The sequence below is a fragment of the Apodemus sylvaticus genome, chromosome 15 (genome assembly GCF_947179515.1).
Source record: "Apodemus sylvaticus chromosome 15, mApoSyl1.1, whole genome shotgun sequence".
Taxonomy (NCBI): Eukaryota; Metazoa; Chordata; class Mammalia; order Rodentia; family Muridae; genus Apodemus; species Apodemus sylvaticus.
Window position 1 is genome coordinate 65267363 of NC_067486.1, and position 21688 is coordinate 65289050.

At 48.8% G+C, this 21688-nt stretch overlaps 1 protein-coding gene across 1 annotated transcript in view; it reads right to left on the reverse strand.

Annotated features, from left to right (window-relative positions):
- The window catches only part of Adcy5 (adenylate cyclase 5), a 145557-nt gene that overhangs the window by 45314 nt on the left and 78555 nt on the right, over nucleotides 1–21688 (reverse strand). The window contains exons 2-3 of the mRNA XM_052158428.1: nucleotides 6338–6487; nucleotides 1758–1879 (exon numbers count right to left, since the gene is read on the reverse strand). Coding sequence (XP_052014388.1) covers nucleotides 1758–1879; nucleotides 6338–6487 — 272 coding nt within the window. The remainder of the gene's footprint in view (nucleotides 1–1757; nucleotides 1880–6337; nucleotides 6488–21688) is intronic.

Sequence of the window (21688 nt, forward strand, 5' to 3'; positions counted from 1 at the left end):
CAGGAACAATGTCAGGGTTGGTGAGAGTATGAAGACAGAATGGAGAGAGGGGCTCAGGGTCCAGCTCTGACATGTAGAGGCCATTTGAGGAACACCCCTACCACCTGAAACTCAAGTTCCCTGCATCTGTCCTAACAGGCAGAGAAAGCTATTTATCCCTGTGTCCCTAGGTAGGGACCAGAGAGCATGTGAGAGCCCTGGAGCTCCTCAGCCCTGTGGGTGGTGACACTCAGGATATACTGCTATGCACCAGACACACACACACACACACACACCGGGGGTGGGGTGGGGCAGGAGATCTCACTTCTCCCTCTCCTCTGGGTCTTTTTCCTCCCAAGGATTTTCCAAGCTTCCTCTCAGAGACCTTGTCCAAAGATCTACCTGGGTATAGAAACACGTATTCAAAGTCAAAAAGTCTGAAGGCTTTCTGGAGACAAGTGGTCCAGTTAACCAGCTGCGGATCATTGATAAAGAGTAAATCTCTGGGCCTTAGCCTCCTGGTCCCCTGCATTTCGGGGGATGATAACACACCAACATCTTACACTTGTGGGGACCAGGGGAGCACAAGAAAGCACTCAGGAAGTCACGGTTTCAACCCGACAGACAGAGGGGTCACGCGCCTTACTACCTCACAGGGCTCCTGGCCATCAGTCACATGGCCGCATCCAGTGTGCCTCAGCCAGGTGGCCGTCTGCCTGGGAGACTGTGGTGACTTCTGGCCAGCCTGGCTCTGCCTGACACGGAACAGGAATAGCTAAAGGGGAGCGGCAGGACACCCCCCCCCCCCAGGCAAAGCATGAATGTATGGTGCATAGTTACTCTTCCTCAGAGCCTTGGCCTTTGGGTTTTGAAAGGCAGGTGGGAGGGGCTATAAATGCAGAATGGCCGTCTCAGACTTCAGGGCACACCTGGAATTGCATGGTTTTGCTGGGGGGGGGGGTTCCACATGCAAATCGTAGTGTCCTGTTCCCCCTCCATCCCTGTTGACAGCCATGGTGGGGACAGTTTGCACAATCCCGTGGCTCCCTTGACGGAAAACATCCCTGGCCTCCCAAGATTCTCTCCACTCACCCTTCGAGGATTCAGGCCTTAGGAGATTTTGCCCACCCTTCCTGAAGCTCACAATGGCCCCTTTTCTGGGCATATGGGAGACTTAGAACTGCCAGGCTCTCCAGGAGCCACTGGTGAATGAAGGCCACCTGTATCGCATGTGTCCCTGAGGACCTCATAAGCAGATTTTGCACTCTATTAACCTACATCTGTTTGCACATCCCTGCTGTCAGCGGCTTCTGGCTAGGGAGGCAGCCGGCGCATCGTGGAGGCGAAGTGGGCCTTGTGGCAGGCAGACTTTACCATGATAGCTGGGGGACCTCCCGCCCAGGTCTCAAACATCCAGCTGGATCTAGAAATTAGGACTGTTGTTTGTGCCTCCTGCCCATGGGCTCAGGGGGCATGTGAGAGGCCGGTGACAAGGACTATAATGAGGAGGACACGGGGGTCCAACGCTGTGTGCTCTGTCAGGTGAGCGGCCCCCCAGTAGCCGACCTGCTTCTTTTCTCCCCTCTTTTCTCTATTCTCTCTTGCAACCATGCCGCCTACTTAAGATGAAACAGTGCCAATTCCCTACGCAGACAAAGGGCAGGGCTGGCCTGCTCCACAGCACCAGGCCACCCTGTTAGGCTGTGCCCCCTTTAAGGTGAAGAAGTGAGGCTGTCTCCCATCAGAGTCCAGCTCTCCCACCCTGCCCTCACCCCTACCTCACATTGTCATGTTTCTGGATGTAAATCTTGTGGAACATCATATCCTCCTGCTTGGCGTTGATGTCTGCTTTCATCTCCATGGCAACATGACGGGGAAGGACAGACAGCAGGAGACGCTCCTGTAGAAGGAAGAAATGAGTCTGTTACCATTCCAGCCACATCTCTGCTGAGTCCCCTGCCATCCATACCCATGCCCCTGTCTGCAGGACCCAGGAAGACTTCCCAGGCTCTCCTTAGACCCACAGAACCTGTAGAAGGGGAGGGAACAGCTGGAGTCACACCCAAGGTTCTCTGGGATGCCTCCTGGTCCGTCGCCTAGCTTGCTCCATTCTGCTCTGGCAAAAGTATTCCTGGTGGAGCCCTGAGTATACAGCAGCTTGTGTTAAAACCTTAAAAGCCTGTGTGGCTTGGCTACATTGCTAATGACAGCATTAGCTGGACTCGTTCAACAAGTCAAGTATTTATGGAGGTCTACCGTGTGCCAGGCAGCATTCTGGGTGTAAGAATCAGAGGCATGGACCTACAGGCAGGCAAAGCTCCTCCAAGGGCGGGGCCATGACAGGCTACCCGCCCTGGGCTCAAAGAACTGTTGTCATTTGAGGGGGTTTTGTGAAGTCCAAGAAGGACCGAGACCCTTCAGGGTCATTCAATTCCACGTGGGAGACAGTAGCCCAAGAACAAGAGAGGCAAAAGTTAACTTTCAAAAACCAAGACAAGTTAAAGCCAGTCTCAAGGGAGGTGGGAGAGAAGCAGGGAGAGGGGACAGGGCCACATTGGTGCAAGTCATGTTAGCTAGTTACAGAGTCTGGACTTCATTCAACTCCTCAGTTTTCCTCCAAAGTCTGTTCTTTTTTTTTTTTTTTTTTTAAAGATTAATTTATTTATTATATGTAAGTACACTGTAGCTGTCTTCAGACACACCAGAAGAGGGCGTCAGAGCTCCTTACAGATGGTTGTGAGCCACCAGGTGGTTACTGGGATTTGAACTCAGGACCTTCCGAAGAACAGTCAGTGCTCTTAACCACTGAGCCATCTCTCCAGCCCCCCAAAGTCTGTTCTGCTCCAAGGTACCAACCATGCCAGTGGCTCTGTCTGAATGCCCCAGCCTTGGCTAGGGACCAGGCCCTCTGCCAGGCTCCCAAGGCCTTTCATTCTGGCTGCCTGCAGCCTCTCCTGTCCATCACTCTGCGTGATTCCCGGGTATCCCACTCACCAGGGAACCCTGAGACCTTCCTGCTTCAGTGTCCTTTCTGGTTCCTCTCCCTCTGGGAGAAGCCCAACGAAGCACCCCTTACTTCTGTCCTCAAAAGACTCTTGCCTCAGGGATAGATCCACTGTCCAGCCGCCACCATCCACCAACTCTAACGTCACCTCTGCTCATATCCAGCCCAGGGAGGGCTCACTGGCTTCCAAATGTCCACCTCACCCCCCACTGGGATGACATCACACACACACACACACACACACATGGTAAGACTCCACCTCCCACTCCTGCTTTTCCTTGTCTTTGCAGAGGACACCTCTATCCTCCTACCTCTGTAGAAACTGCTTATGCTTCTCGAACTTTCCTCTGGTATTTATTCCTTTTCTCTTGGCCCCAGGCCAAGCCCTAGCATTCAGCACTGAGCCGGGAAGAGCTCTTGAATGTGTCCTTTCCCTGCTGTATCCTGGTCCACTGCTTCATGAACCTGCCTCTGGGATACATGCAGTGCCACTCTGGCTCAATGTTTTCCTGCTACCTCCTCCCCCCGCCCCCGCTCCCCACCACAAGCAGGATTCTGGAGCAGATCAACTCTCACCCTTCCTTATTTTTTACTACAGCCCCGTCTCTCCTACCTTCTCTCTCCTGGGCCCACTCTTTTCCTAGCACGCTCTTCCGCTCTGGGCTGGCTACAGGACCAGCCTATGCCCCAGCCTGGTTTTACTGTCTCTCTGCTCTGAGTCCTCCCTGTCTCCCCAACTCTTCTCCTGGCACCCATGAATTGACACCTATGCTCTACCCCCCAATATAATAACCATTAGGGCTTTCTCTGGCATTGGGAGCTCTTCTTGCTTTTGTGCACAGGTTCCCAAACTTTGGTCCCAAACTGGGACCAACATCTTTATATGCCGCAGGCCACCCTCTTGCTCAGGATGCCCATTCCCAGCTGCTAGCATCCCCGTCCAACTCTGAGTCTTCTTTCATAGAGCCTCCGATTCTCTGGCATGTCAATAGCTTTTAGCTGTGCCTCCCTTAGGAGGCCTCCTTGGGGGCAGGAGCTGTGTCTTATCCAGCGCCATAGCCCAGGCAGGGTCTTGTGTCCTGTTGTGAAGAATGGAGCTGTCTGAGGTGTGCTTGGTATCCCAGGCATCAGAGCACGTATCACCGAAGGCCATTTCACGTGTACTAAAGTCTCCATACACACATGGAGAGAGAGAGAGAGACAGGATCTACTGGGCAGTTCCTGTGACGTGAGACAGCTGGGAGAAAGTACACTTTAAGTGTGAATGCTGGAGACTGCCACACGTCAGTATACTCTTATCCTGAGGACGACTGGTATGAGGAAAGAGAGGAACAATGCTAAGTGCCCACATGATGTGGAATTTAGGAGCTGAGGAGAGACCCTAAGAAGCCCCCCTATACAAATCGCTGCCTCTGATCAGTTGAAACCAAGGTGACTCACCCAGTTCTTGACCCTAAACATGGTGTGGCAAAACGTTTCTTTTCCCTAAATCCCTATGAACTTTAGTGGCAGGAACAGTCTGGCGGGGACCAGAGCAAGTAGAGGGATGAGCTGTGAATTGATAATTATCTGGCTGCCGTCCTGACTCATGCCTGTAATCCCAGCACTCGGAGACTGAAGGAGAGAGAAAGGACTCAGCTCAACCTGCACTCCACAGGGAGACCCTGCCTCAAAAAAAAAAAAAAAAATGAGAAGCATCCTTGGGGAAAGATGATGCCCAGAGTGACTGCATACAATGGAAGTGAAGGAAGATGTTTCTTTCTCAGGGAAGGAATGCTGGAGCAAATCACAGGAATAAGATGAGGCTCTTGAGGAAGGCGGGACTTAGGGGTGAGCAGGTGCATCGGAAGGCGGAAGGCAGAAGGCGGAAGGCGGAAGGCGGAAGGCGGAAGGTGAGGTAAGCCTACCAGGGCCATGAGGAGAATCAAGGGGTACTGCTGAGCAGAGCTTCCTTCAAGCCCCTGAGCCAGAAGCCCAGGGAGGGTCCAGTGCATAGAGATGGGGCAGGGCTAGGGCTGTGTGTGATTCAGTTGGAGGTACTGTCTAGCAGTCATGGAGACCTGAGTTTGATCCCAGCAGTGGAGAATCTGGACATGCTGAGGAAATGCCTATACTTTGGGAGACAGAGGGGAACAGAAGCTCAGAGTCATGTTTGCCTACATACAAGGATGAAAGCCAGCCTAGGATAGCTACGCTTGTGTCTCCAGAGTGGCGAATCATGAACAAGGGCAGTCAGGCTGCAGACTGGTCAATGTCCATTGGGCATCTGGCAAAACACCAGAGCCACAGAGGCAGTGTTAGAGAGGACAGGCAGGGACAGGAGGACCTGGAGAGCTTACCCCCTCATGGCCATCTGGATGTCAGCAACAATGTCATCATAACCATCTAGCACGCATCCCCACTAGACAGAGACACCCACACTTCAATGAGCAGAGCGGCCATGGTGTGGACTTCTCTGCTGCTCTGGCCAATCTCTTCCTGTCTCCAGCTTAGAGAGAGATCTTCTGTGCTCACATCTGCCATAGGAGCTGATGGCATGTGGCACACAGGAGCCTCTGCCAGTGTTTGCTGGTCTACAGGAACTTCCAGAGTCATGCCTGGTCCGTGTGTGTTGACTGCCCTCTTGGGGATACCACCCACCACCCTCAGTCTCCTGACAGGAGGTACCACAGCTTTATACTGTACAGTGTTGGAGGGGGAGCAGGGAAAGATGACCATCTTTCTGGGTTACGTGCAGACAAGGGGCAGTGGTGACCCAGACCTGAACCCCGTCCCTCAGAGCAGAAACAGCTAAAACTTTGATTCCAACCTGGGTCCCCACCCCGTCTTACTCTAGAGAAATTCTGAGTGTTTTCTCTTGGCACAAAGCTGTGGCCTTGTCAACGGCCAGCCTCTCTGCTCGAGTACTGTCTGGGGAGAGACAGGACCATCTTCCTTCTCTGAAGTATCCACACTCAGAACTAAATAGAGACGAAGAGCTAGGCTAGGGCCCCAAGGGGCTCGCGGTGCTTGGCCCTCTGGGTAAACGCCTCCATCCAGGCTAGAGATGCTGCCTGTTCTCACCTCTTCAACTCCTGGGGGATCAGGAGAGGGAAAGGCTTTTGTTGCTCGACCACAGGGTCACATAAGGAGACCACAGGCAAGGGACAGCATGCTAGGTAACCACAGAGGTGGGCTCCCTGCTAGGAAGAGGGATGGGCAGAGGGATGAGCATGGCCTTGGGGACAGGCAGGTCACAGCCAGCCGTTTGTTCGCTCCCTCCCTCGCTCCCTCGCTCCCTCGCTCGCTCGCTCACTTGCTTGTCTGCAGCAGGCCTTGGCTGACATCCAGGCCTCCCGGCTGCTCCTCACTCACCTGTTGCTGGTTCTCCCGCTGTGAGTGGAGCCGAGCCTGGATACACTCCCGGGTCTCCTGGAAGGCCTGTCTCTGGGAGACCTCGGCTGGGTAGTGAGTGCACACGCCCACGATGTTGGTGCAGGAGAAGATGAGGACGTTGGAGACGAGCTACAGAGGGAGAAGAGAAAGATGTGACACTCAGGAACACAGCAGGCATGGACACCAGAGCCTTGCCTGACCCTGGCCCTACACTCACTCACACACACACACACACACACACACACACACACACACACACACACACCAACGTGGTTAATACAAAACTAGAAGAAGCCAAACTTTATCATCCAGATTTTCTAATGTTTTCAAGGATCTGAGATCAGCTGGTCTGTGACAGAGGCACAGCACCTAAGGGCACAGAGTCCCTGAGCAGTCATATCGAGTAGGCCAGAGATATCACAAATTAAAATAACCTTCTGAAGAGAGCAGGAGGGTACCAACAGGAAGGCTCCACAGGAAGGGTAGTGGGACTTTACTTTTAAAAGTGGGAGTTGGAATAGCACAAAGGGCCTCTGACTTATTATTCTAAAAATTGGCTCTCGTGAGTCCAGGCCACAGGACCACAATAACCACTCTGGAGGATGACACTGGCCAGTGGGGATAAGAGGAGGCCCAATCCCTTCTTCCCCAGGCTCCCATTCTCTGCACCAGCCAAAGGTTTCTGACAGCCCATACGCCAGCATCTGCCTTCTCCCCACTCGTCATGGACTCCCTGCCCCATGCTGACTGAGATATGTGTGGAAAAGCATTTCCACCCTGCTGCTCGGCAGACCCAAGGCTAAGTGTCTTTAGAAAGAGTACTTACCGAGAAACTAAGGCAAAACTTAATGATACAATAGACCACCCCCCCCCCAAAAAAAAAGGCAAGGGAATGTCACCCAACAAGCCCAGTGGGCTGAGGCTCTTCAGAATGGACTTGGCAAGTGACACTCCATGGACAGGGACATACTGAACGTGGTCCTCCTACCCTGGCCCTGAGAGACAGAAAGCAAAAGCCAGGAGAGAGGCTCTCATAGGGGCTGTGGGCTGTGAGGATGCTGCGCTCCTCCAGTTCTTCTCCTTAGCTTGCTCCTCTCAACCCCAGAGCACTAAGCCCAGCCCTGCATCACTGGTCCCCAATCCTGAGTGAGGCAGGTGCTTGTCCATGCGAGTCTCAGAGTGGCACTCTGGACTTTCCTCCTCCCGGCAATGGGTGTCACACAAGACTCCCACAGTTCTTTGGGGCTTTTGCTGTCTCTGTCTTCGACTTAGATCTTTGTACGTCCTACATGAAGATTTCCCTTGTGGGGTCTCTGAGGTCGTGTTAGCCTCCCTCACATCCTCCCCAGCCCAGTGAAGGTACAGAGGCCGCATGGGCTCATGCTGGCTACGGAACCATCTGTCTCTGGAGATGTCCCAGAGAGTGTCTGCTCTGCTCTATAAGGAGAATTTATCTCTCACATTTCACAGTCTGGCTTCCCCCACAGCTAAAGATTGCTCTGAAGCCCTTGGTAAGGGCAGGCTCAGGGGATCAGCGGCCTCAACTTTGATGGCTAATGTTATCACTGCCAACTTCCATCTAAATCCTATCAACCGAATCTTGGCATTTTATGTAAAGACATGACGTTGGAAGTCTCTTTATGACAAGGAATGAAACCCCTGCTCCATGGCAGCTGGCAAGCCACCTAAAGAATGTCACATATGGGATGTTCAAGTGCTCCTAGAATGTCTAATGTGGTGGTGTAAGGAAGTGAGTGGCTCGATCAAAAGGATGGATCCCTCATGGTTAAGCTTGATGCCTTAATGGGAAGAGACGCCCACTTCTCTGCTCCCCATTGTGTAAAGACAGGAGAACCCCAAAGAGGATGCTCACCAGAGCCCAGCCACACCAGCACTTCAATCTCAGACTTTCAGTCTCCAGAATGAGAGAAACAAATGTTTTCCCAAGCTACCTAGTTTATGGTACTCTGTTGTAGCAACTCAGACCCTCTGATGAGGAGATGTGGGATTAAAAACTGAAGGACAGAGAGCAAGCAATGCAAAGCAGAGACCTGTGTACACCAGGCAGAAAGGTGGAGGGGAGGGTTTACGCAGAGGAGGGACGAGGAGAGCCCAGGTGGATCAGGGTGTGCTGAGCACTGAGAGACATGCAGTGAGGCCATCAGTTGTGAGAGCACATGAGTAAATAACTCAGATTCCCCAGAAATCCATAGAAGGAAAATATGTAGCTTAGGTCCAGAAAGCCATACCTAACCTTACTACAGGGGAACCATTCAAGGTTGTTGAATCAATCCAGGATGAGCACATGGCTCCCAAGACTCATAAGGGCAAATTCAAAGGGAATAGAAGGTAGGTTGGGATATAAGCCAACATATGAGAGAACAGAGACCTGGCTGGGGCTGGGGCCAGGCAAGGCAGAGCTGACACAGAAGAATCCTAGGACAAGAAAGGAGAAGAGAGCCCATGGCCTCAGTATAACCAGGCCGGTGACCATGAGCCAATACTCCAAGAAGTTACCGGGGCCACTAAGTGATGGTTTGGAGATGCAGAGATGAAGGCTGAAGGGTATGTTAGGGAGGGGAGTCTGTGAAAGGAGACAGGAGCTGCTAAGTGGCAAAAGCGGGAGCAATACAGAAGAATCTGGAGAAAATGCAGTGCTAGCCACAGAAAAGGCAATGAGTGGTGACAACACAACCTGAGGGGAGTTATCCCCGTAGGGGAGGCTGGTTCCACGTCAAGCATCAAGCGCTTCTCCATCTTGACAGAATAAAATAGAAAAGCGGCATGGCATTACAGTAGGTACTGGAGAAGCCTGTGGCTAAGGGAAAGTTAAGGATGTTTCTGCTTGTCATTCCACTCAGTGCAGTGGTGGAGGTCCCAGACCATGCGAGAAGACAAGAAAAAGAGAGAAAGACACACAGATGGGAGCCAGACACAGCAGCATGTGTGTACCTAAAAGCCTAGCTATTCAAGGGCCTGAGGCAGGAGCCCAACAGAGTCCATGAGTTCAAGACCAGCCAGGGCAACATAATAAGACCCAATGAAAGGGGGGAAGGAGGGAGGGAGGGAGGGAGGGAGGGAGGGAGGGAGGGAGGGAGGGAGGGAGGGAGGGAGATTTTGAGTGGGAAAAAAAAAGCACAATACTCTCTGTTTGAAGTCAGTATAATTATACAGGAAATCCTAATGAGTCTAGGAAACCACGACCAGAGTTAATATGCAAGCCTGTGCAAGTCTTAGGCTATAACACTGATAAAAAGCAGCTGTTTATTTTTTTATACACAAGCAATGAAATATTGAAGTAAAATTTGGTAAAATTCCATTTACATAGCATTAGAGCCATGAAAATGATGCACACTATATATCTAATTAAGTATTTTCTACAGAACCCTGACAAGAGGAATAGTAGGACTTGCTTTTAGAATGGAGATTTATGTCTTGGATTAGAAAACAGAAATGTCAGTTGCTACCTCAAATGATCTTCATGTACAACATGATCACGATCAAAGGAATGAGAGCAGGGAAAGTAACCCAACATGATTTAAAGCATTAAACTTCAAGGCTTCTTATAAGGGTTCAGTAATTTAAAAATCATAGGGGGCTGGAGAGATGGCTCAGAGGTTAAGAGCACTGACTGCTCTTCCAAAGGTCCTGAGTTCAAATCCCAGCAACCAAATGGTGGCTCACAACCATCTGTAAAGGGATCTGATGCCCTCTTCTGGGGTGTCTGAAGACAGCTACAGTGTACTTATAATAATAAATAAATCTTTTTAAAAATTCATAGATGGATAGATCAATAGAATAGAGTTTAAAATAAAATTATATATTAATAGTTGGTTGAGTTTTGAAAAAATAAGCAATCAATTAAAGGGAACAAATGAGCCTTTCTCAACAAGTGAGGCTATGACGGTTATATATATACAAAAGAAAGGAACTTAAACCCTATATTACATCGTATATAAAGTTAAAACAAAGAGGAACAAAGACGTAAGTGTGAGAGCTATAACTATAAAATTCCTATAAGAAAGCATACAAATGCATTTTGTGGCTTTTTAAAGATGGGTGTCACATACTGTTTTCATATCTAAATCCTAGCTTTTTTTTATTTAAAAATTTATTTGTTTATGTATACAAGTGTTTTGCCTAAGTGTATACCTGCACACCAGAAGACGCCACTGAATCGTAAGCTGCCAGGTGGTTGCGGGAACGGACTCTGGACCTCTGGAAGAGCAGTCAGTGTTCTTAACAACTGAGCCATCTCTCCAGCACACATATTCCAGCTTTAAAGTTTTACATTTCGTTATTTAATTTTAAGTATCTGTAGAGGTCAAAAAGCTAGAAAGGGCCTGTGATAAGGGGACAAGGAAGAGACCTCAAGTCAGGAAGGGGCTAGAACCAAGGAGAGATGGCCTCAGGAGAGGAACACTGGAGACTGAAGGCTTAAGTGGGGTGGGGGAGGGGAGTTAAAGCAAGGAAGGGGTGGAGAGCAGATTAACCAAAACTGAAAATGTGTGAAAAACTTATGGAAACCTATTGCTTTGTGAGCTAATTTAAAAAAAAATATGAAAGAGCTTGAACAGAGGTACCCTGCACAAAAAGATAATGGTTGTTAAATGAAAATCTCAGTGATGGTGTGGCTATTTTTCTGTAAGTTATCATCACAGAGGATCTCAAAACAGCACAGGCTACAGCCCTTGCTCTTCACTGCCTGTTATAACTCTCTTGCCAAAGGAAAAAACCCATTTTGATTGAGGGACATCAAGAAATCAAGGTGACACTGACTTAGAAACTTCCTCCTGACTGGCCACTTGCCAAAGAATCTCCGGGGTAGAAAAGCGGTCAATAAGCATGCCCAGTGGTGCGCGCTGCTTGCACAAGACCGACTTGCCAGACAAGCGCGGCCTGGATGCAATAGAGGCATAACTGTTACGGGGCAACCAACCACTTTCTGACTGGGTGTGCTGTTTGCACCACAGGAGGGAACTCCTGTCTAGTACTGTAAACCTGGTTAAAAGCCCATGGCTTAGGAAGTCATGACCCAGAGGGGAAGCTTACTACTGTTGTTTCGCTAACTGGACACGAAGTCAAACCACTTTCTGAATATTTACGTTTATACCCATTTGTTAGTGCTACTGCCGACCATGGTCAGATGAGTTTCTTTTTGCAGTGGGAAGCAGCCAACACAGACTCGCGACTGGTCAAAGGGTTGAGAAGTGTGCTCAGTCCCAAGTGGGACATTATCACCCCCCAACCCTAGCCCAGGCTCAGGGACCATCAGGGAAGAAGGAGCAGAGAGAGTGTAAGAAGCAGGGGCTATGGGGAGGGGAGAGCTGGCCATTGTTAGCAGCTACTGGTACCTGCATCACATCACAAGCCAGACAGTGAGCATAGCACGGACGTTGAGAAGCATGCATTGCTGAGACAATATGAGGTAGTTTGAATGAGAGATGTCTCCCATAGGCTCCCGTATTTAAACACCTAGAACCAAGTGTGTTTGTGGAGGTGAAGCCTTGCAGGGGAGGGGGGAGTACATTGCTAGGCGCAAGCTTGGGGAGTTTAGACTTGCCTCCCTCTTCAGTTTGCTTTCTGTTTTATGTTTGTGGATGAAGATGTGATCTCCCGATTCCTGCTTCTGCTGTCACACCTGTCTCTTGTGTCCACACCTCGCCACGTCCTGACCCTGCCGGGATAGACTCATCCCTCATGAACCATAAGCTGAAATGCTTCTTCCATAAGTTGTTTTTGGTCATAATCTCACTATGTAACTCTGCTGACCTAGCACTCACTATGCAGACCAATTGGACTCAAAATCATAGAAATCTGCCTGCTTCTGCCTCCCAAGAGCTGAGATTAAAGTAATACACCATTACATAAAAAAAAATTAAAAATTTCTTTTTAATCTTCATGGCCTTGCATTTGGCAATGATTCCTTAGATGTGACATCAAAAATGCAAATGATCAAAGAAAAAGACAAAAATGAATTTTATTAAAATTAAGAACATCATCAGTGCTGGAGAGATGGACTGGTACTTGAGTGTACTTCCAGAGGTCCTGAGTTCAATTCCCAGCAACCACATGGTGGCTCACAACCATCTGCAATGGGATCCAATGTCCTCTTCTGGCATGTCTGAAGACAGCTGCAGTGTACTCACATAAATAAAATAAATAATTTTTTAAAAAATTAAGAGTACCTCTCAAAAAATTTATAGAAATGAAACAAGCCAGAGAATGGGAAAAATATTTGCAAATGATATATTTGCATATATTTTAAAGTACTAAACTCAAAATCAACAAAGAACTCTTGAAACTCAAACATTAAATAAACAAATAGCTTACCTTTTTAAAGAGCCAAAAAACAAACAAAACCCCAACTAACTAAATGGCTTGTCCGGTAGGACAGGTGGATAACAAATGAGGACTTGTAAAGACATTCTACCCACATCAGCAGCCATCAGAGAGATGCCAACTTCAAAACCAATGAGCTACTGATTTCACCATAAAGACAGCCAAAGCCACTGAAAGTTTAAAATGGAAAGAAAAGAAGAAAGCACTACTATACCAAAGAAAGAGATGACAGAGTTGGAAATTTTACACCTTGATGTTGGGAATAATATGGCCACTTCTGAAAACAGATCTGTTTTGGCTAAAGTTAAATGTGCAATTGCCTTGAAACAATGTAATCCCCATTCCTCCCACCACACCCCCTCTTAGGTGTTTATTCAAATGAGATGAGAAAATCTGCCCTTGATTGTTCAAGGACACCAACTCCTTCATAGAAGGAATACAATATACCATGTTAAAATGAAAGAGGCAGAGATGCCCAAACCTAGGGGCAGCCCAATTCTATGGATATGACATTCTGGGAAATGCACAACCACAGGACTACAAACAGACACGTGTTTATGTGGGGCAGAAATGTGGTTGCATGTTTACACAGGGCAGCAGGAGGAACTCACTTAGGGCGATAAAACTGTTACCTATCTCAACTGTGTTGGTGCATATCTGTCTACATGCATCTGTTGAACCCCTAACAGATGCTTTTTATTGTATATAAATTACCTTGGTAAAAAAAAGAACACTAGATCATATCTAGAAGATATACTATGAGGAGCTGGCCAGACGGAGAAAGGGTAGGTAGGGTTTTATCTTTCTGGGGCCAGAAAGAGAGGCCACAGTGGGTTTTAAGATATGACTTCAAGGTAATTATCAGCAGGCTGGGGCTATAGCCAGTGGGTCCTAATCCCCCAGTCTCAATCCTGCTCTCTCCTGCTGTAATCTAGCCTTTCCTGCAGTCCAGAGGCCAATAGCAGCAGCCCGTGCAAATCCAGATAAAGCAGTAGCAGTAACCCAATAGGGTCCAAATGGCTTTGCTAAGCACTGTGCTTCATCTCTCGTTCACTAAACACAAACTAGCCAGGACCAAGATGGTGCTGGGGTTTCAGGGTCAGGGATAAGATCAGTGGGGGGTTGGGAGGGCGCAGCAAATGGAACTAAGAGAGAGATGCTAAGCTTGCCTCACTCGCTGCCTGCTTGCACTATCTCCTGAGAAGCAGGCTGGTGTGTACACAGGTCTTTGCTGGTGCTAACCCTCATTCTTCTTGGGTTATGACTAGAGGGGAGGCACCAGCCAAACCTCCTAGAGTTCTGCTTACAGGCACCCGGCGAGCCTAGTGTACACAATACTTTGGACACAGGATGGCCCATGCAAATGCTGCCGGCTCTGCTCCACTGACACGGTGATCGATCCAGTCTGTTGAGTGAGCCTCTCCCCGGGTCGCCATGGAAGTAAATGAAGTGAATGCAAGAGCAGTCTCTGTCTTCTATAAAAGGCTTAATTAGTAGATAGTCATAGGTATACGGTGGTAAAGACTGCTAAGACTTTGAAATGACAGGGCCGTTGATCATTCCCATGCCGACTTCAAGGGACATATTTAACTACATGGGAAACATATGCATGCATGTGCACATGTGTATGCGTGTGTGTGCAAACAAGATCCTCACATACATTACACCTAATGGAGTTAGATGGTTTCCAATAGAGTAGCAAAATCTCAGCTCTGCACCTGACCTGATATCTGCATTTCATACAAGCTTTGCAGCTGGAATGGATAGGCAACGACTAGGGGGCCTAGGACCAACCTGGGACCACACCAGGAAGATCCCTGACCCTTGGAGGATTGTTTGGAATTCTGTTCAGTGGGGAGAGGCCTATGAATATTTAATAGTTCCCAAACAGCCGCACTTTGGAAACCCCATCTCTGGCTGCCCACAGGCTGTGGGTTTGGTTTGGGCCAAGGTGTGGATTACAGGGCTGGGTTTGCGCACTGTCGCCTTGGCAGAAGACTGAAAGAAATCCCAGCAGCTGGCCTCAGACTATGCTTCTGTACTGAGGCTCCATTCTCAGCACCACTGCAAAAGGCACATGGCCAAGTGCAAGGAGAAATAACCAGGCATGGGAAGAATGGAAGAAAAGGAGGGCCCACGCTAGGAAAGACCCTGTGCAGTTTTCTCTTTAGCCTGGTTCCTGTTTCCAAGATACAGCCATGTGGTTAATTTACTGAGGTGGTGGTCATAATGGTTATGATTGTGTAGGTGGTGGAGCTGTTGCTACTGCTGCTGCTGCTGCTGCTGCTACTGCTGCTGCTGCTGCTGCTGCTGCTGCTGGTGGTGGTGGTGGTGGTGGTGGTGGTGGTGGTGGTGGTGAAGGAGGAAGAGGTGGAGGAGCTGATGGTGATAATGATGGTAGAGGTGGTAGAGGAGGTAGTAGAGGTGATGGTGAAGGAGATGGAGGAGGAGGTGGAGGCACTGAGGGTGGTGGTGGTGATGGTAATGGTGGTAGTGGTGATGGTGGTGATGGTGAAGGAGGGGGAGGAGAAGGGGGTAGAAAAGTTGATGATGGTGATGGCGGTGGTAGTGATGGAGGAAGAGGCGGTGGTAGAGGTGATGGTGCAGGAGGTGGAGCAGGAGGAGGTGGAAAAGCTGATGGTGGTGGTGGTGGTGGTGGTGGTGGAGGTGGTGATGTAGTGATGGAGGGGGTTTTGGCAGTAATGGGGGAGGAAGAGGTGGTAGTGGTGGTCAGAATTCCCTGGAGACTCAAATTTCACCATTTGGCAACTTAGGTCAGAAGATAGGTTATTCTGTTATTTGAACCTCAGCCAGTGCTCTTTCCAGTATGAATCATTTTTAGCAGAAGTCGGTCCCATGCAACATAAGAAGCTGTGCTTTGTTTTCTGAACAGAGGGCCCAGGTTTTACCTGGAAACCCCAGCAGAGAGCTTTTACTAGCCTTGCCTGTCGCCCCCCAGCCGTGGTTGCCCTCTCACCTACAAACCCCAACGAGCAGGCTAGCCAACATCTCCTTCACCTGTACTCTGCCTCTGGTGTAGTGACAGCTGAAGTCTCTTTGTATGCTACAGTCGGAGACTTTCCCAACAACACACAAGCCAAAGAGGAAAGGTACCATTTTCCATGGCCCCACCCAAGACGCCAGAAACTGGGTGACCTCCAGACCCGGGGCTGGAGGACTCGTCTGCTGCTAGACGGAAGGAGAGGGCCCTCTCCCATGGGTGTGTCCTCCCACCTCAGACTATATGACAGTTACCATTCTTTCCTGTCGCCAGCCGTTCCCAGTTTACAAACACATGAAGCTAACAACCACATGAGTTCCAAATAAAAGGAGCTGACAAGCCTGCCAAAGCATCTCTCTCCTACGCGGGCAATCCTTTGTCCCACACAGTAGTGGTGGGAAGCTCAGGGGACTGCAGTAGAATCCCATTAAGATTTCAAATCAAATAAAGGAAGGAAAAATAATCTTAAATTATATGTTCAGAAAAATCGACCAGCAAGGTTCCTTGGATACTGCACCATGTTCTACCAGGCACTCAATGCCTTTTAAGAATATTAACATATTTTTAGACTTTTTGTTTTTAATACTATGGTGACATCTCTCAAATCATCCCCTTGCAAAGAATAGAGGTGGTGGTGGTGGTGGTGGTGGTGGTGGTGGTGGTGGTTTTGGTTTTGGTTTTGAGGCAGGGTCTCATTACATGGCTGGCCTTGAACTCTGAGACATCTACTTGCCTCTGCCTCCTAAATTTTTGGGATCGATGGTGTGAACCATCACACCACATCATCTGTGCTCAGGGGCTTTTGTAGTGAGGCAAACTACAATTCTAATGTGTAGGCAGGCCAGGCGGTTGCACACTAGATATATAGCTGTATCCCCAGGGCTCTGGACCAAGGGGCAAGCCCACCTCTGTCAGCAGCCCCTCCTCTCCACTCCAGCTAGCATGTCAGCATCCCGCTACCCTGGGACTGTCACACTCACCTGTCAGCTCAAAGAATCTAAGAGCCAGCATAGCTTCTGAGGGGCTTCCAGCCTCTCTGTGTAAAGACCCTGGAAGAGTACCCAATATACAGCAGATACTTTCCGATTCCAGGACACTCAGGACTCCCTACGAGCAGAAAACTGAAGCCCGGGCTCCTGCCTTGCTCTTAATACTCGGCTCACTGTGCGTGTTCCCGTCTCATCACCTACCGCCCGTCTATCGCTTACCTCACTCTCTCTGGAAAACGTCGCTTCATAGCATACTTCTCAAAGGACAGCCCGTGCTAATGCAACTGTACAATGTTACTAAAACCGAAGCATGAGTTACTGGTAAGTTAGTAATCAGCATCTCTTGAATCCATTTCAGGAAGCAGAGCCCACCTCCCAGCATGAGCAAGGCCCATCCCCGCCGGGATCTTGTTAAAATGTTAGTGGAAAAAAGGGGCTGGAGAGATGAGATGGCTCAGTGGTTATAGAAGCATTTGTTGCTCTTCTAGAGGACCCTGGTTTGGATCCCAGAACCCATGTGATGGCTCACGAGTATCCCTAAACCCCATCGCCAGGGGCTCCAATGCTGTCTTCTGGCCTTCCCAGGCACCAGGCACACTAGTGGTACACATACATGCATGCAAGAAAAACAGTCCTACACGGTTGGAAGTCTAAAATAATTTTAGGAGAAACAAAACAGATCAAGAGGTGAAGAGAGAGACAGGCCTCACGGAATGATCGGAGACAACAATTCCCAGGCTTAAAACACTTTTACATAAATGCTTCATATATCCTCTCAAATCTGATCATACAGACAAGCCAGGTTCCATCACCCTACTTTGCCACTGAGGGAGATGGAGGCTCTGCCTGAGGTAACAGACCAAAGCAGTGGCACAGCCAAGAGCCCAACTTCATCATTCCAAGCTCAGAGCTAGTCCCACGCCACTGCCCTGAGCTGTTACTTATCCCCAATTTAATTTAAGGGCAGTTTTGTTTTATTCTATTTAATAAAGAGCACTCAACTTTCTCTCACCCTGTCATAGGTGCCCCCAGGCTTCCTTCACAGACCCAGGTCACATAAAGAACTACTGATTAGGTGGGGGCTCCTCACAGCCACTGCCAGATTGGATGAGCATCCTTGGGGGCCCTGCTGCCGCATCGCTCTCCAAGGCACCTGCTGCTGAGAGTGAGAACGGCCACCACCTGTCTAATGAGGCCAAGCCTCGCTCTACCTGAGCTGCCCTTAGTTCTCAGTGTTGTGAAGATAGAATTCGGTTACCATGGAGTTCTCCAAGTGTGCAATTCAGCACTTTGGTGCATTCACAGAACACCTGCAACCCTGAAACGCTGTGCCCCTTAGAACCTTCCTTCCCACACCCACTCCCAGTCAGCTCCTGTCTGTCTCCACAGATTTGCCTATTATGGCCTTTTTATATACATGGAATCAGACATGCTAGGTAGCTTTCGCAGCTGACGCAGCTCCCTTAGCATGGTATTTTCGAGACTAATTTGCGTTATAATGAGTATCAGCGCTCTGTTTCTCAGGATAGCTAAGTAGTAAAAGCATGGATCTACTATGTTTTATCATCCACCATCAGCTGTGGACTCGTGGGTGGCGTCCACTCCTTTGATATCATGAACAATACTGAAATGGCCAACGTTCACATGCAAATCCCTGCATGGGGTTGGTTAAGCTCTCCGGTCTTTCAGATATGTGCCCAAGAGTAGCACTGGGAGTGTGTTAATGGAATTTAATGTTTTTTTTTTTTCTGGGCCCCCTGACTGGTTAATAAAGCGGTTGCAACATTGTATAGTCTTAGGGCAACTTAGAAGAGCCCACTTACTTTCTCCACAAGTTTCTCCCACCCCTTGTTCATTGTCTGGTTGTCAGGGGTTTGTTTAATTTTGTGTTTTATGACAGTCACATTAGTAGGGATGACACGTTATCTTGCTGCGGTTTTGAATCCCTCAAATTTGCAAAGCAAATGGTCACAACAGGTGAGACCGTTTATCCCGTGCCCTGCACAGCTATAACAGTTTTTGTTTTTTTATCTCTTAGGTAATTGATTCCTGGAAACACCACCGACTTTGTACATGAATCCCATGGAGAAAGCGTGGCTTCCGTTTAAGAGCACTCACTTAGGCAGAACAGCCTTGTTATTAATTGGTCCAAAGTTGACGAGGTGCCCTGTGATGAACACTGAGAGCATCCCTTGGCCATCCAGACCCAACCCTGGAGGACCCCCAAACTGGGAAGCAGTTATGTGGACGTGACAGAGAGGACATGAGGCAAAGGTGTCCCAAGCTTCAGCCTCTACCATCAAGCTAATCTCCTAGTCAGTCAAGGACTGGGGCAACCAAGTGAGACAGTATCCTTAATATGCAAAGAGTTTTTACAAACCCTCCAGAAACAGGGTAGGGTTTAACAACAAATCAGCAGTGTGGTGATAAATTCTTTGAAGGGAAAACTGCCTAGCCATGGTGGCGGTGCACATCTTAAAATCCAGTGCTTGGGAGGCAGAAGCAGGCAGATCTCTGAGTTCCAGGCCAGTCAAGTCAGCAGAGTTCCAGGACAGCCAAGGCTACACAGAGAAACCATGTCTCAAAAACTAAAACAAAACAAAACAAAACAAAAAAGATAAGACAAATAAGAGGCAAATGAGTTAGGAAAAAAAATAACACAAAAATGTGAAATTTTGCAGCATTTTGCCTATAAAAATACAAAGTTTTTTTTTTCTTTTCATGGTAGTTTTAATGAAAATACAATAGAATAGACCTCCATGACCCCTCCCTACCCCAATCTTAGCTGTGGCAGCAGAAACCAGTAAATCCTTTCAGGAAAGCAGTTGAGTAAAAAATGTTTGAAGAGTCTTAAAGATGTTCAAGCCCCTTGTCTGGCAGTCCTGGCAAAGATGCCTGTGCCACAGACTGGGCAGCTTTCTCTCTCTGTCCCCTCGCAGAGCAAGCAGTTAGACAGTGAACAACCAAGGAGCGGTTAAATAAATACAGTACACTGCCAGGGAATGCCTCCGTCTTTATGGTGCCTCAGTTAAAGGAAATTTAGCAACGTAGATGATTTTTTTGAAATGCAGTATCAAGCGAGGGAAAGGAGACTACAGTAGGATACAGTGTGAACAGCTGTTTTTCAAACATACAGTTAAAACATTAACTCTAGTACCATGCCTCTTCAGGGCAAGATTGTAAGTCTTCTTTTCCCTGGACCCCAAAGTGCTTTTCTCTCAGAGGTTGTTCTTTAAGGAGAGGAAGACAAACACATATACAGTAGGGGGAAAGTTCTTGCTTTTTATGATGAAGCGAGGCAGGCTGTAGAAAACAATTCCCCCAGTGGCAGAGATAAGATGAGGGTTCACAAAGCCAGGCAGAGCAAGCCAGAGGGGAGAGGAAAACCAGGCCAGAAAAGGCAGTCCCAGCTGGGCAGAGGCGAGGGAGGCCGGAGGGAGGAGTGCTGAGGCTGGGCCTGCATCAGAGCCTTGCAGTGTAAAGAACAGTCAGGGCCGCACGTATATGCCAGGGAGACCACTCAAGCAGGCACAGAGAAAGCAAGAACACGGCTGGCCAGAGAGCCAGGAGCTCCAGACAGCTAAAGGTTAACACTGGATCACAGTTGATATTCTGTGTCGGGGAAGAGGCTGGCCCATGGTGTCAAAGGTCAAAGCTGTAAAGACTCTTGTGGGCTACGCTTCCAAAAATACAAAAGCATACTGAATTTTCGAAGTATAAAATATGCATTCATCATAGAAAATTTCAATGCCACAGGGGGGGAAAAATCAACTACCACCCAAAGACGGCCAGCACTAACATTTCCTTTCATTCTCGCTTCTGGCCTTTCCTTTCTTTCAACGATTTCTGCTTTGCTTTCATGGGCTGTGATCCTGCTGTTGGCGTCGTTTGGACATCCTGCTTTCTTCAATTTACATTGTAGAAGAAGCACGCTCCCCTAGTATCCCAGCTTCAAGCATTGCCAGTGTTGGCCAGGGCAGTGCGACCCATGCTGCACATTAGGGAGAGAAGTTTGATGGGGGGGGGGGGGGGATGAAGAGAAAGGAAGATGCTCAAGGAAGAGAGGCCAAAACAAGCTAAAGGAATGTCACTGGCAGAGCGCTTGCCAAGATTTCAGTGGACTTGAGGTTCAACCCCCAGCAGTGCAGAAACCAGGTGTCAGCACTGGGATTACAGCTCGAGCCTGTAAGCCCAGGCAGGAAAAGGATGAGCAGACATTCAGGGTCATCTTTGACTACATAGTGAGTTCAAGGCTAGAGGGGTCTCAGTTGGGAGCTGATGTCTGCAGGGAGAGGGGGCTTTGGCTTGTATCTATTCAGGGAGGGGATGGTTTAGAGTAAATGAAATATTGATTAAAAAAAAAAAAAAGAGGTGAGTTGGGGCTGGAGAGATGACTCGGAGGGTAAAAGCACTGGCTGCTCTTCCAGAGGACTCAAGTTCCATTCCAGCACCCACGTGAAGGTTCATAACATTCTGGGATCCACTGCCTTCTTCTACCCTCCACGGGCATTCGAATGCATGTGGTGTACAGATAAACCACACACATGCAAGACAGACCATACTCATAACAGAAAAACAAATAAACAAATGTTAAAGCTAAAAAGATGAGGTATGATAGAAGCCAGTGGAGGGTAATTCAGTAGAGGGTAGGGAAGCCAGAATCAGGTGCTGTGAGAGATGTTGACCTCTATGCCCACAGGTGGCCTCACAGAAAGATCACATAGAAGAGAGGACAGCCTCTGGGGCTCAGCAGAGGTACAGAGTGAAGGCCACTATCTCAGGGTCTTCAAGGGATTTGGGAGCCAATGCTAAAAATAGCCAGGGCATGGAGAGAGAGAAGGGAGAGAGCGATGAGGAGAATGTGGCCACCGCAGGGCTGCGCCGGCCACCACAGGCACCACATGCAGCCATGGGCACTTGGAATAACTTGTACCTCTGGGTATTTTGTCGTTGCATTCTTTTGCTTCTTTAGCTGACGGGAAAGCTAACACTGCATGT